General features: G+C 38.5%; 1 protein-coding gene across 2 annotated transcripts in view; it reads left to right on the forward strand.

The window, feature by feature from the left end:
- Positions 1–16629, forward strand: part of INPP5E (Inositol-3-phosphate synthase) — a 77393-nt gene that overhangs the window by 6352 nt on the left and 54412 nt on the right. For both annotated transcript variants that reach the window (XM_083144101.1, XM_083144102.1), the window contains exon 2: positions 15512–16489. In XM_083144101.1, coding sequence (XP_083000227.1) covers positions 15540–16489 — 950 coding nt within the window. In that variant the 5' untranslated portion in view covers positions 15512–15539. The remainder of the gene's footprint in view (positions 1–15511; positions 16490–16629) is intronic.

Consider the following 16629-nt stretch of genomic DNA (forward strand, 5'->3'; position numbering starts at 1 on the left):
ACACAATCGAAATATACAGAAAAAATGTTTTTTTCTGCACATCATTACTTTTCTCCGAGTTCAAAAAATATCCAGAATCCAAACTCACTGCTAGTTACCCAATTATGCAAAATGTGCCTGGACTACATGCATGCGCTTCATCAGGGATGCGAAGGAACCTCGCAAAGTTACAGAAGGTTCTCTGGGGTGCTGTCGGTTGGCCGCGGAGTCACGTGGTGTCTGCTTATCAGTAGAACATGACCTTGTGCGTGAACACTGAAGCGAGCGAAGGTATTGCATGTGATTTGTAAGCTGGAACAGACTTTACACGCGTTACAATCGACAGAGGTTTGTCTTCAGCTTATTCTTTAGGGACAGGCAAACCACACTAGGCATACAGAGTATAATGTAATATGGGAGGCAATTATTTCTCAGTCTCCTCAAACTGACAATTTTATTACCCTTTTTGGAGTAAGTTGGCCATAGAAACTGATCTTATTATTGAAGTCGTATCTCGTGTGACGGCTTGGTTCAGTATGCTGATCAGGTTTTCTGACAAAAGCAGGACCGGTTACCCAACAACAATCTGCTTCCTTCCTCATCCTGTATCAAGCATACGGGCACATAGCACAAATATGTAAGATAAATATTTGTTAATTTGGCAACTTGTTTGCAATTGAATTTCTATCATTAACAGCTGCAAAGAAACAAAAGCTTTCCTTTTTAAAGATAACAATAAATAATTTTTATTTGATTAGGAAACTAAGAATGACTTCAATATTCTTATGCAGTACACAAGAGATTATAAACACTCTCTAAAACATACTAGTGCTCGTTGCAACACATTATTTCCACAATCAAGACAAAAAATTAAGGGCAAGCTCAAGTAAAATTACGTATATTTCTGTAATTATCAAGTGCGTTACGGGCTCAACGTCAAGTTCGGATTTGTCGGTTATCCAAATATTATTAATTTTGAAAATACTCTTTCAGTTGGTGTAATGTGCCTGAAATTGAATGACATATTAAATCGTGAACGTATTTTATTTCTTTAATTAAAACTTTTAGTTTACAAATTAGTTCATCAAATCAACCCGTGTTCTTCTCCCTTGTTTATTTATAGTAATATCTAAAATCCCTTTTCGCTGTTCATAAGTCAGTCATTGTTCTCTGCAGTTTTCAATGCAACATTCAGGCTTTCTGATCGTGCATCTCACGCTTCACATCAGTGGTATTTATAAGTTGGTTTATAAGAAATTCTCCATTTTTAATCTTTCAATATATGATATCAATATCACATTGCAAAAACAGTTATTAATAGTTTCAATGTCATTTGCTGGGAAAGAAAATCGTATTACTTTGGATTCGAACATGCAAATGCAAGTATCAAAATATTTACTTTAGACAGCACTCACGATTTTGAAACGTGGAAAGGTAACGTTACGGGGAGCGTTAAAGTCGGTGTGTTGACAGAATGTAGCTACTGCCATATTAGCACTGACAACTAGGAAGGGATCTCAATTATAACGTGGCTGCATGCTTTCCGCTAATAAATAAATATGTTTTTTTCAACGTATACACAAATACATCGTCGCTTCGGAACAAGAAATGTTCATTTTTCTGCTTGCAGATTACTAACATACGAAGTGGCATGTAATTCAAAAGGTTTTGAAGAAAACTCAATTTTTATAAATAAGGTTGGCTGAAATTAGACAAAAAAAGTTACCTTCTGGTGGGCTCGAATTCAGGTTGCCCGCACGCTAGCCCGACAGGCTAGCCAACACGCTAGCCAACACCAAAGTAGTAGTCCACCAAAACGAAAGTTTATTTTCAGATTGCTAATTCCCAAGGTATAACATGCATAGCCAGGTGTGGCATGCGTTTTCTGTACTTTTGCTATTTGAGTAGCTTTGGTCTCTCCCTAAGTTAATCACGGGAATAGTGAGGAATGCTTTTTAGACGAAGATGAAAAATATACACACAGTTATAATCCACCCTCGCAATAAATCCAGAACTCAAACCTGGAACCTTCGATGCGAGGTGTGTTTCTTGTTCTAACTATATCTGTGTGTTTTCGCTACATTCATAGTATTTCGTGAGTAGATATGAAGAAAGTAAATAAATAAATGGGTGGAAGGGACTGGAGAATCGTAGCTACGGAACTATTGAGAAAATATCCTTGGCCAAGATAGAGAATCTCTATATCCCTTGTGATAGAGAACGTATTAGAAGAATGAAAGGACAGATTAAAATATTAAATTTGATGTGTATCCTTTCGTTAAAATGCCTAGAAAACAAAATAATAAACTTGTTCACTGCAAGAAAATAATAAAAAAATTTGCCCATGGTGGGGATCGAACCCAGGCCTCGCTGATGAAAGCCCTGCACGCTAACCAACACACTATCAATAGCACTACATTTTCTTTTTTCCAGTCAGTCTGTTTCCTTCCTCAGCACATGAAAAAGTAAATGCATCTTAATTTCTGATAATTGTCTCATTCTCTATTAATAGAAACCACGTGTGTCAAAAATAGACGCATTCATTCTGTGAAATATCACATGCTTCGCACATCATGCTTCTCCGTTTACTGTCATTTGGACATTCACTTGGAAGTTAAAACTTAGCTTTGAGTGTGCGTTTTCACGTGCATGTGTGTGACAAGAGTGGTGTGAACGTGTGTTGGATGTTGTTCTAGGTATTATTTTCGTTCAAAGCATTAATATAACTGTAAAATATAGAACTTAGTGTATTGCAAGGGGTGAAAATATAAACCCAGTCCGTCAGGTTCGTTACCAAACAACATTAAATAAAGGAACGTAACTTGGACCGAGAATTATTCCATGTCGAGAACACGAGACATTACTTCCAACAATCTTCATCTCGTATTTCTCTTAGGCATCACTACTCAATTTACAGTGATGTATACCCGTGACTGGTATACAAGCCGCAGAATTGCAATGCTGTTTGGGTTGTCTACTCACAAGGCGCTTGGTGGTCAGACACCGAGGGCTTGCTTCAGTGCTTCTTCAATAGGGTCGTTACAACCCAGCATTGTCCAAGACTGTACATAAAGGAAACAATGGCCTAATGTTACAGAAGATGCAAGTTCCTTACGTAACAACTGATTATTTATTGTTCTGCAGCATTCTATGGTGAAGTTTTTAGTTTCTGCGAAAGAAAATACCTCCAAGAACCTCGACAATGATAGAGATAGTGATTTCAGTAAGTAGTTTCTCCTGTAAATTTAAAGAAATCCGTTCGGGCGATATCAGATAGTTACCGTATAATGCATTTAGGGACTTTATTTTAGTGCTAAGAGAACCAAACCTAACCTGCCTAACCTAACCATGAAAGCATATATTGAACAAAATCTTAAGTAATCGCTAAAACTCCGCAGTATGTGTTAACAGACGTTCATCGAAATCGAACCATGTAAAAATTGCATTCGTAGCATGATGAAATCGCAATAAAACAAATGAACTTGGGCCAAAAGGTTTACTAAGTATTATTTACTAGAGAAATTATGATTTGAAAAGTAACTAACGCAAGCATCCTCTACACCTGGTTCTTTGTTTATGGTTGTCTCGGTAAGACTACTTTACGTCCTTTTCCTAAGGAATACGTGTTATATATTGTTGGAAAGTTTATTGTATAAGGAATTCAACAAAGTAAATCCCAAAGCGAGGAAAAATTACCTGGAGGAGGAAATCAATAAAAGCCGATGTTGTCCGGATATGCATAATTGAATGTACTGAGGAAATTTTTCGATGATGAAGCACATATTTAGGGGTGAAATGAGTGCTAATGGAACCTAACCTAACCTCGTGGCATACCTCATCCCCGTGAATGGTTCATATGGTTATCGTGAATGGTTTGTGGGCTATCGTGAATATTTTTTGGGGCTAACGTGAGTGGTTTGTGGGGCTATCGTGAATGGTTTGTGGGGCTATTGTGAATGGTTCGTGGGGCTATTGTGAACAGAAAGTGTTAAAAAAAAAAAAGGTACTTACCTGATGAGATGCCGGCTGTCTCCAAGCACGGTTTTGAATGATGCACTAAATTATTACTGGGGATAAACGTATTTCACACTATCTACAAGTTTTTGGAATCTGTTCTTCTTCATGCACCATACACACGCACCGTGAAACGCAAAAAAGCAATCACCACACAGAACGCAAACTAGCAAAGCACACACATTCACAACGCGGTCACAAAGACGAGCCGGCAGTGTTGTTAACACCCATCAGTTACCACCAAAAGGCAATAAGGACGGAAAGTAGAGTCTAGCCGTCGTCTCAGACACAAGAGTATCGGCGTGTTTTCATACGATGCTCGAAGGGGTTTTCATGCTTCAGACCAGGTGTTCAGTGATCAGGTGTTGGGGGCATTTATGGGTGTTATTTTAATGCAAAGAACTATAATCCTGACTTACCTAACCTAACAACAAACACCTTTAGGGACTTTATATTAATGCTGAAACTCCTAAACCTGACCAGCCTAATCTAACAACAAAAACATTTAGGAGCATAATATCCGTTTGCACATCAAGTCATGTGACATAGTAGCAGCAGCAGTCTGTATCCACGGCGACAGTAAACGAATGCCTGCTAGCAAACACACACACACACACATAGGAGTTTGGAGAAGGGAAAGTGATTGGTTTGCTTTATTTTACTTCGCTTTTTTGCCACTTTGGCTAATTTGCGAAGATGGGGATGAGTGGTGATACGATGAAATTGATGAATGGACACTCACAAACATCCATGTCCAGGCCGGGATTCGAACCTGGGACCCCTGGCACACATAGTAAGAAATCGCCAATCTCAAGTATGTGCGAACAGACATAATTAGAAATCAAACCATGGAAAAAATGTGCGTGCGCCATCATTAGGTTGGATTTAAACAATCAGAATTTGGCCCTATTCAGGTTTTAAGTACAACTATTTGCCACTCACAGATTACTATATTATTATGCCACAACTATTTTAACCAGCAAAAGTAATTACCTGACCATAGCATTGTATTTGGTGCAAGTTCCTTTTTGTTTTATTGCGATTTCATCATGCTACAAATGCAATTTTTGGAATGGCTTAAGAAGACCAGACCCCTCTCCGATTTTCTTCATATTTGGCATACTCACTAATTGAGGCCTCCTAATCACGAATCTAAAGTTAAAAGTTGTTGGAAACGTCTAGAAATTGCAAAATAAGCTAAAATAAGGCGTTAGTTTTCGGAATGGAAACAGTTGATTTTCGCGAAATTTTTTGTTTCACAAGAAAATATAATAGGCTGATACTACCACGACACCAAATTATAACTATGTTTGCCTAACCTAACTACACGTCAATGGTTCACAATTATTTTGCAATTTCTAGACGTTTCCGACAAATTTTAATTTCAGATTCGTGATTAGGAGGCCTCAATTAGTAAGTATGCCAAATATGAAGAAAATCGGAGAGGGGTCTGGTCATCTTAAGTCATACCCAATTTTTATATGGTTTGATTTCGATTTACGTCTGTTAACACATACTGCGGAGTTTTAGCGATTACTTAAGATTTTGTTCAATGTATGCTTTCGTAGTTATGTTAGGCGGACCAGGTTTGATTCTCTTAGCATTAAAATAAAGTCCCTAAATGCATTCTACTAAGCTTCCGATTTACTTCTACATTAATTCCCACTAGTCTACAATACTTACAGTCGCTTGACAATGAAAAATATATTGTCCATGGGAAGCATGCATGCTTACCTAAGGTAATTTTTAAGTTTTTTTTTTTTTTCAACATAATAACTTTTTCGAAATCCAAACAGTGCTCATTACGTTAAGGAAGGTTCAAATTTCGTGTGATAATGATTGCCAAAATTCTGCGATAATTAGTCTTCCTGCTAGGAGAATTTGAAAAAATTCATAAAACAATGAACTGTTACCCACATTGCAATCAAGGAGTCCCAAGTTCGATACCCGATGGAGGCACATTGTGGTTTGGATCCCATTTTAAAATGTAGGCCCACTCCCGATTAACCTGACTGTGCATATAGTGTACTTAAAATCTCATTGGCAGTAGTACTTAAGTTACTGCTAAGGAGTTAATTTAAATTATAAATTGGTGCAACTACTACTGTCTCGAAGTAATAAGCATAGCAAAACGTGCTAAGACCAGAAATTACAAGGTGTACAACTTTGCTTCCGCCGTTTTTCCCCAAAAATATGACGCTGGAATGAAAAACATTGCTTACCCAGGCATTATTCAAAGTATTGTCCATCGCTGGCCACTACTTTCTCCCATCTTTCGGGCAGCGTACGAATGCTGCGTCTAAAAAATTGTTCATCTTTGGAGGCGATCCACGAATCGATCCGCTTTTTGACTTCTTCATAAGATCGGAAGTGTTGGTCTACCAGTTCATGAGCCATTGATCTAAACAGGGGATAATCAGAGGGAGTGATGTCTGGAGAATAAGGCGGGTGGGGTAGGACGTCCCATCTTAATGTTTCCAAGTACATTTTCACCACTTTGGCAACGTGGGGTCGTGCGTTGTCATGCTGCAAAATCACTTTGTCGTGCCTCTCACTGTATTGCGGCCGTTTGTCCTTCAATGCTCGGCTCAAACGCATTAATTGCATTCTATAACGAGCACCTGTGATTGTTTCACTTGGTTTTAACAGCTCATAGTACACGATGCCGAGCTGGTCCCACCAAATGCAGAGCATGATCTTGGAGCTATGAATATTAGGTTTGGCCGTCGACGTGGAAGCATGGCCAGGATATCCCCATGATTTTTTGCATTTTGGGTTATCGTAATGAACCCATTTTTCGTCCCCGGTCACAATCCGATGCAGAAATCCCTTCCGTTTTTGCCTCTGAAGCAACTGTTCACAAACACACAAACGCCGTTCAACATCTCTTGGTTTCAGCTCATACAGGACCCAAGTTCCTTCTTTCTGAATCATACCCATGGCTTTCAGACGTTTTGAAATGGCTTGCTGTGTCACTCCCAATGATCGTGCCAATTCTTCTTGAGTTTGACGCGAGTCTTCACTCAGCAATGTCTCCAATTCTGCATCTTCGAAAACTTTCTGTCTTCCACCACTATGCCAGTCTTCGACGTTAAAGTCACCGTTCTTGAAGCGTTGAAACCACTCACGACAGGTTCTCTCACTTATAGCGTCCTCACCATACGTAATGGAGAGCATTCGATGAGCCTCAGCCGCAGTTTTCTTCATATTGAAACAAAAAAGTAGAACCTCCCGCAAATGGCGAGAATTTGGCTCGTACACTGACATTTTCAATCGCGAACAACTTCACGATGCACACACCACTCGACTAATGTTTGAATGGGGTTATCTTGACAGAGGTCCAAGCTAACTGCGTGACGTCTGCGATCTGCTTCTTTCGACCGCTACTTCCTGTTGTTGCCACCTGTCGGAAAACGGCGGAAGCAAAGTTGTACACTTTGTACATGACCTGATGTTGGGAAGTATTTACAGAAATAATTTTAATGCTAACGACCCTAAAAGTGACCTGCCTAACATAACAACGAAAGCGTTAAGGAATGCAATACCCCTTCATACTTACGTCATGTGACATTTTACCAACACCTTGCAGTATTTTTCCAACTTCATAGTGTGCAGGAAAATTACTTGTTCTTATTGTCCATACGAAAATAAATGCACACTAACATATTCTTACACATCAACGACTAAAGAATGCACACATACATGTAGTAGGCCAGGTTGTAGATCATACACATGCACCGTTCAAAATCTGGTGAAAATAGTTCAAAAGCTAGCTTCAGTACCGGGTGAAAATAGTCACTCCGATATTATTAATACCTACTAGGGCTTGGAAGTTGATGACAAGACATCTTTTTTTCTGGGCCTTGAAAACAATACTAAACCAGATATCAGTCAGTTTCCCTTCAATTAGAACCAGAAAACATTTTTCAGTATTTTATGCCATTTTTAGTACATTTGTCTTAATTTTTGAGCATTTTTTTAATCTTGTTTTGCGAATTTTAAATACATTTGGTAGCATAACTTATACGTTTAAATTTCCTGACATGGTCCTTTTAGCAAGTTCACCATTAATCAAAAATACGGTCAATGGAAAAGTACAATATTATTTTAACTGAAATGTTTGACAATGCATTAAATAATTTATTGTGGTACATTTATTTTTTTCTCCTAATTTGAGGTTGCTTTGGTGGCCCCTATTATGGCTTTAATCTGTGGTTTTAAAGTAAAATCAGTCACAATATTTAAAAAAAATATATAATCTGATGTATGCAAAACACAACAGTATTTTTGTAAGCTGGCTGACTACTGTATTGTGGAAGGTACACTCTGAAAGGAGGTGAGTGACTTATACAGAAAAACCTTGCAGTGTATTTTATGTAACCTGGAAGTAGAAATAATGCCAACTACATTAGCAATGAATTGCCTTTAACTGTTTGCTTCAGTAGTTTAAACCACCAAACAACAGGTTTTATCGAATTATTTAACTGCTCTCTTGTAATTTATGAAAAAAATCATTTTTAGAGCAAAACTTTTTCAGGTCCATTTTTTTAAAATTTTAGGTCCTTTTTTAAAGAATTGTAAGGTAATATAGTCTTTTTTTTTTTAACATTTTTTAAGTTAACTTCCGAGCTCTAATTATTACACAATTACATTTGTGACTATGATTGTACTTTAAAGATATAATTTGAGTTCCTAAAATTTTGGACTACATTGTCTAGAGGTATTTTTTTTTAAATTGGTGTCCCAAATTTACTAATAACTTGTTACAAGGATGAAAATTATGAAAATTATCCAACTTAGCCACTAATTCAGGGAACAGATGGATTTTCTAGACCCGGGAAGTTTCGGTTTCCAGGAATAAGTCCTCTCTGTGTAATTCCGATGGCATGCGCGCGCACCCACACACACATACATATATATATTTCTAATTTGCTTATGGAAAATTTCCATTACCTTTACAAGAAAATCATAAGTACAGTGTGAGTTTTTAATGTTTCTGTGTTTTTTATCGGGGTTCCAGCTTTGAATCCCGGCTTGGGCATGGATGTTTATGAGTGTCCATTCATCAATTTCATCATATTAATTTTATCAATAATTTCATCCCCATCTTCGCAATTATCTAAATGTGGCACAAGAGCAAAGTAAAATAAAGCAAATCAATCAATCTGTGGCAAAAAGTGAAAAATCATGAAAATCAAGGATGGGCCAGTACAATCTCGTACAGTCCTTAAATATAAGATATGAATCAATATATTCCAACTTTGTATTTTAATACTTAAGTCCTTTTTAGTAGGAGATTATGAGTCTGCATCAAGGTTGATTGGGTATTCAGCAGTGGCAAGCATGATCTTTCAAGTGGTAAAGCTAAGTCCAAGGGAAGATCAAATATAATTGCTTAAGTATATTACCAGTTGAATGAGTTGCCGTAAGTTTATCTATTTGAAAATACAAGCACGTTGTGTTTTATTCCTTGAAATCAATCAGCTTCTGATAAACATGATCCATGCATGTTTTACCCAACAAGTGAAATGTCTCACTATGCAACAAATGCTGTTTGGAAGACTGGTGTTTTATATTTTTTTTAAATTAGGTTGCAGAAGCCAGGAACACCTTCCTTACACCATATGGAGTCTATTGATATTTGTCACCTTCACTCAATTCATTGTTCTTACAATAAATTACACAAAGAAGTTGTCATTAAAGCATTTACTATATTTGAGTTTGGTAAAGTGACGACAGTCATATTGCTTAGTGTAGCACCACAGAACGCAAAGAACAGGATTGGAATTCTATATTTGTCTTCCTGAAGCATATACGCTGGAGTACAAGCAAGTCTCTAGCATCTGCTGTAGAGAGCAAGGTTTCTTAGCAAATTGCAGTTATCTTGCATGCACAGTACAGGAATCCTCGCTACATGGCAGGTGCCCTGTATGCCAAACGTACCCATCATTTGGTCAACAAAGACATTGGATAGAGAGCTGTTAATGAAGCATTGCAGAGTGAGTTAAATAGCCATTATAATGCCATATAGCTTAGCATATACATAATGCATACAATGAATTTCTTACAAGTTCACATAATCACAGTTGCTGATTATTAAAGATAAATACAGATCTTACTTGCATGTGGCTTACAAGGTTCTTCTTAAACCTGGCATTTTGAATCCATCTCTGTCGTCAGATCTTTCTTGAGACGGTGGACGACTTGCATTGTTAACGCAAGACAGCTGATGACCATGAGGTCATCCAGTGACTTGGTCCTTTTAACCATTTTTATTTCCATTTTTAATCTTTTTACTTTTTTAATGTGATTTTATTGGATAACCATGAACAAGAATCGGGCAATGAATTCGAATCATCGGTTTTAACAAGAACCTTGTAACCTGTAAGTAAGATCTGTAACTGTATTTTATCTTGGTAAATATGCGATAACGCCCGGACACCTTTCACTCATTTATTTTCTTAATTTTACCACTGGTACTTACCTATTTTGCCTTGCGGAACATTCTTTAAGGTGAAGTTATGCCTTTTTCCATAAAATACTGTCAACTTTTCATATTACGATTGATTATTTGTCTTACTTGTTCCGCTCCTGTAATAGACAATATGGCGTGCACTCGTAGTGCATCATCGCACGTCATGACGTGCCAGCTTGTGTTTTGTCGATTTTCAGTGCACAAGCAGTGTTTCAAACCTTCATGACGGAAAATTACATACTATTTCGATTTTTTTTTTCATGTTTACCTACACAAACCATGCACGTTAGCCCCAAAAACCAACCACGGCTAGCCCCACAAACCATTCACACAAGGTTAGGTTAGGCCTGTTAGGTTAGGTTCCATTAGCACTCATTTCACCCCTAAATTCATCGAAAAAAGAAAGCACGGTGAAAATAGAAATTTTCGTAAAAAGAAGGCACGTTTGGAAACACTGCAGAGATCACGTGACTTTCAACGCTCTCGCCATCTGCACGCACACAATGGAAACGACGGCATAATGTGGCAGGAATGCCAATTTCTTACGTAAAAAGTGATTAATTGTTCGGCAGCATTAAATTACAAAGTTTTTACTTTCCGTGAAAGAAAATACCTCCAAAAATGTCCAGAATGCTAAAGAAACTCATTTCAGTAAGTACTTTCTCCTGTAAATTTGAAGAAATCCATCCGGGCGATATCGCATATTTACCTTTATCTTTAATAATACATACAGTGAGTAATGTTTTACTTTTTATTTACAGCATGCATATATTTTTCATTTTAAATCAGGGAATGTCATATATATGGGCATTCTATAATGATACACCACTGGTATTCATGGTAAAAATACATTGCATTGGCTTCTAATACTTTTTCATAAGTAATTAAAAATGAAGGAAATGAAAACCAAAACACAATTGCTGGAGGCATAATAGCAATACATTTTTCCAGAAAGGAAAGAGTGATTGTAGAAATAAATGCAAGAAGATACACGGTGGAACACTCAGACTCAGATTTTTCAGTGATGAAATTGTGAGTTGAAGACACGACGTGCATGACTGTAAAAGTGGGTCAAATTTATAATTCATCACAGTAAATTGCTAGTTGACAGTGACCCTATCTGATTATTTTTTTTTCTGGTGCCCTGTTATCCTACCTAAGGGTTTTCCATGTATCCCCCCCACATTCTTCCTCCAAATGACTTCAAGGGGTGTCCCTTCCACGTAGTACACCCTAGACTGCATTTTGCAGACTAACAAGACTGGTGTCTGGACCTACAGCCAGTATAATCTTCATAGGACTATATATATATATCTCGACATGGACGTCCGCAGGATTTTTTCCAGGGAGGGGCAAGCAAGGTATTTTTTTTCCAGGGGGGGCAAAGGACACATATTTTCCTCCAAAATAGTGATGCCCTCTCAAAAAACACTATTTCAGTCTGAAATTATCATGTTTCTTCAACGAATTTATAATAATTAACATAAATTACTGTGATTGAAATGAAACTATGTGTGAAATATATAATTTTTAGGTACACATTCATTTTCTAGGTTGGGCGTGGCCCCCCCTTGCCCCCCTTCCGGACGTCCATGTATCTCGATCTTCCACTTCGGTAGGTGGGAGTGAGGCTGGCAGTTTGTTGGTATGCCCTGGCCCTCACAGGCTGTTGTGCCATGGATTATTTTGTTGCATACTTACTCCTAGTTTCTTACTTGTTTCCTTATATTGTCCCCTAGTCCCACATCACAGGTAATCTCAAAATAGGTACGTGAGAATTACATCAACCAGCCAGACCTAGCAAGTAAAATCCATTACCATGCGCTACAATCTAAATAAAATGCATGCTGACGTCACGTGAAGATGAGAATATGTGCTCTTTCTAAACATACAGTGTACCTTGCATGCTCAAGAAGTAATCATGAATAACATGCATGCACATGGTGCCATGTTTTCTAACACAGTCTCAGTCAACTACCATCCACCAGGCAGCGTCCAATTCAAGCCCTGTGTTTCTGTTGAGATTCTGCTTTTCCTTGCTTTCTTGATGATGTACTTCTCAGTAGTTTTGTCACTTTGTGATGATCTGTGGTCATTATTTCAATTCTGAGACCTTCATAATGGATTTTTCAGCTATGATTTTTCTACATGAAAATTAATTATATCATGGTTTGCATCGTGTGCCAAGATAATTGTGATAAATAATTTATTTGGTTTTTGCACAGAGTAATAATATGTGCAAAAGCAGATATGTGCCAGATATAGCAGTGGCATGGTGTGACTTTTTCAAAAGTGTTACTGGCCATCAGTACGACAATTATGCCTGCTAGATGTTATCATCTCCACCCCACCCGCTAAAAAAAGGTAACAGTATTGTATAGCAAAAACACATTTCTTCAAATTTACAGGAGAAACTACTTACGGAACTGAGTTTCTGTAGACTTTTGAAAGCTCGTGGAAGTGTTTTCTCCCTTCGTTCAACTTATTCAGCCGGTAAATCATGTATTTTTCGACATTAATGTCTCTCCGATGCACAAACGCTCTTACCTCCATTACGTTCGACTACGTGAACCAAATGTTCCATGCGTTCTATGACGCAGTGTTTCCAAACTCGCCATTGTTTTGCCAGAACATGACAATTTTAACTATGTTTGCCTAACGTAACAGAACCTAACCTAACGTTGCGTTCATGGTTTGTGGGGCTATCCCTGCATGTTTCGTGGGGCTATCCGTGCATGGTTGGTGGGGCTATTAGAATGGTGTGTGGGGCTACACATGCATGGTTCATGGGGCTATTTATGATTGGTTTGTGGGGCTATTCGTGCATGGTTCTTGGGGTTTTCGAACCCGGGAAAAAATACAAAATGAGTAACACGAAAGTAGGTATTTTCCGGTGAAGAAGGTTGCAACACTGCAAACCCACTGATCATCAACAACGCTAGTCAAGATTTTTCCGCCATATTGTGTGTGAGAGGAACGAACAATAATTACTCGATATGTGGAAAATTGAAACTATTTTCGTGAAAGAAGCAAAATCCCACCTTAAACAATGTTTCGCAATGCATAATAGGTAAGTACGAATGTAAAAAATGACGAAATGAACGAGTGAAATGTGTTTTCCCTATGCCATACTGTTACCCTTAACAATCTAGATTTTTTTTTCAACATGCTAAGCTAAGTGATTTACCCACAAACATGCTTAGAAAGAACTATGACCCTTGAGACAGTTACCGTGAAAATCTAATGACTAGTGGTTGAACCTTGTCAATTCTTCATCTCCGTTTCTTTGCAATTCAGGTGGAAAGAGGAAGAAGAACCACATTTCTGAGGTCAGTTTGGTGTTTGTGTGGTGAGCAGACGACAGTTAACTCAGTTGTAGTTAAATCCAGCCGTGGCTTTGCCTTCTAGCTCTAGTTGCTTCAGATAAATAGTATCCCCATTTTAGGTGGGATTTAGCTCCTTTTTGCCAATCCAATGTTTCAACACTGGCCTGTTTCCATCAGCTCTGAAAGATAACAGGGTCCCCTTAACAGGCATATGAATAACCCTGTAGCACACTTTGCCCCAAAGTCTTCCCCTGCTGTTCCCTTGGATTAGCACCCCCTCCTCTTGTTACCACTTCAGGATAGCGGAAGCAGCCTCCCTCTTCACTTCTGTCAGCTGCAGAAGAAATTTCCTCTGCGTCTGCAATATCTACTCTACGGCAATGCTGTTGGTTAATATAATTAAAAATGTTGTAGCTCAGTCATTAGGGCATCTGAGTACCATGCAAGAGAACTGGGATTTTTTCCACCTGTTCAAGCGGCTCCGGCATCCACCCAGCATCGCATAAAGTGGGTACCTGGAGGAAACTCTGGGTGGTAAAGGTGCTGATCACGTCACCCCCAGCTTCGGCAGTGATGAAGAAAGTGTGGGGTCCTAACTCCACACTCCCATGATGTGGTTTCAAAACACGGGAACACATTTTTTATTATTATTATTATTTATTTATGTTATTGAAGCAGCTTCTTAACACCGGTTACATGCACACAACACCTCTGCATATAGCATTATTCAACTGTTCTCTGTGTTTGTCTGATGTAGGCTGTAATACGGTGAATTCCGATTCCTTAGCTAGATATCCTTGACATTGTGTAGTAAGCTCCAGATTTTTGATAGTGGTTTGTATTGAAGTATTGTTATTGTATGTTACTTTGCAGCCTGTTTAGGTTAATGGATACTCAATGAAACCTATGTCAGGACTCGGACTTTGGACTGTCAATAACAAGATTGTGAAGTCAGTATTCAAAGTACTCAGCCACCAAGACAGTGATAGTGGTTTGTAGATAGCCTTGATGTAGTCATTTTGAGTTTTTATTTACTGTTAACCACTGTATTAAATCTTTATGTACCTACGTTTCGGAGACTTATTCTGTATCCATCCTCAGGGTAGTGTGTTATCTCTAATAAATCATTTGTTCAGTACCTGGACACATGATGTGTTTGGGGATGGCTTCTATATATGGAGTATAAAATCTGTTGCCTTGAAGGATTATTTTCAGTGGCCGAGGCTCCACCTCATCTGGTGGTCACATCAAGACCTGGTTTTATGTGTAAAGTGCCAGGGAGGATTATAATGCGGTGGCCCAGGCTCCTCCTTGTCAGAAGCTCCTTGAATACCGCTTACATGCAACTGTCAGTCCCTGAATGGTTGTGGGCATACAGTTCTCCCAGTGTGTGTGCTACACTGATCCTCGTTTGTATGCTTACTAGCCAATGCAAGTTTGGAAATGTATCTGTAAAGTGACCAGCAGATGAGGTGGAGCGTTTTTCAACTGAAAATAATCCTCTAAGGCAACAGATTGTATATTCCAAAATATAGACACCGTCTCCAAACACATCATGTGTCCAGGGACTGAACAAATTATTTATTAGATATAACATACTACTCTGAGGACGTAGACAGAATGAGTAAAGATTTAATACAGTGGTTAAAAGTAAAAAAACTCAAAATGAATTAATCTTGATGTAGTGTATTATTATTGTTATTATTATTATTTGCAGATACTCTGTGATGATGCTATGATTAGAGATGATAAATAATGAAGATGGCACCCCAAAGACAAAATCTGTGGCCCAGCAAATTTCCCCAACTTCAAGGCAAAAGAAGAAGTCCCTGTCCAAACTGGTTATGCGGAAAAAGAGCTCCAGTGCGAGTGAAGAGGAAGGCGTACTCCCTTCGGCTGAAGTTTTTCCGGCAGGCAAGGAAGTGTGTTCTTTGCCAAGTGCACCAGAAGAGATCGTTCCGGAGAACAAGACCTGTAGTTCATCAGTGCAGCCATTGTTAGAGAATGTGACAAGCAATAAGCCTGATCGAACCAAAGTAGTTGACAGCAAGTTAGGCGAAAGTGAACCTACAAGTGGAAATAAGGAGAAGTTGTGTGCACATTCTAGTCAGGGTCAAGAAACTAACGTGGATAAACCGCAGTGTAGTACTGAAAGTGCTTCAGGCTATGGCCATAGTGAAAAAGTTTTACCAGTCGAAGTGGAAGTTGTAGTAAATAAGAATTCTAGTCACGCGAGTTGTAGTTTGAATAGTATAGTCCCAGAATCCCCAGTGTCTTCTCCATCTACAAATGGGTTATCGTCAAGAGCACGTGTCAGTCGGCGACAGATGCTTACTAGGAGTGATCGTAAATACTCATCGACCCAATCTATTTTTTCTAGAGGCTCGGATGATTGCCTGCTTAAAACCAGTAAAAGTGATAACGATTTGTGTGAAGATTACCACAGTGTTACAAGTAATGGTTCGTCGGAGAAAAGTAGGGAGGAAATGTGTGAAGTGTTAGAAGATGTAGTGACTAGTCAGCCCTCTTCCTCTACCAAAAGAGGAAGTAATGTAAGCAGGAAAGATTCTAGAAGTGCCGATGTTCCAGGCACTTATGCAAGGACCAGTACTCCTACCATGGACAATCTAGCAAGGCAATCATTGCTTGCAGCCAGGGTTCTGCATGTCATTCCCACACAGAAAGCTCGAGAGAGGTACGTAATCTCTGTTTTTTAATTTAGTATTTGTAGCATTGTATATGATTAGCGCTCGGAAGTTGAAGACCTATAAATTGCCAAAAAGGACCTTAAAATGAAAAAAGGATGTATAAATGTGATCCAAATTAATTAATAAC

This window comes from Lepisma saccharinum, chromosome 22, assembly GCF_977018435.1.
Source record: "Lepisma saccharinum chromosome 22, izLepSacc3.1, whole genome shotgun sequence".
Lineage (NCBI taxonomy): Eukaryota > Metazoa > Arthropoda > Insecta > Zygentoma > Lepismatidae > Lepisma > Lepisma saccharinum.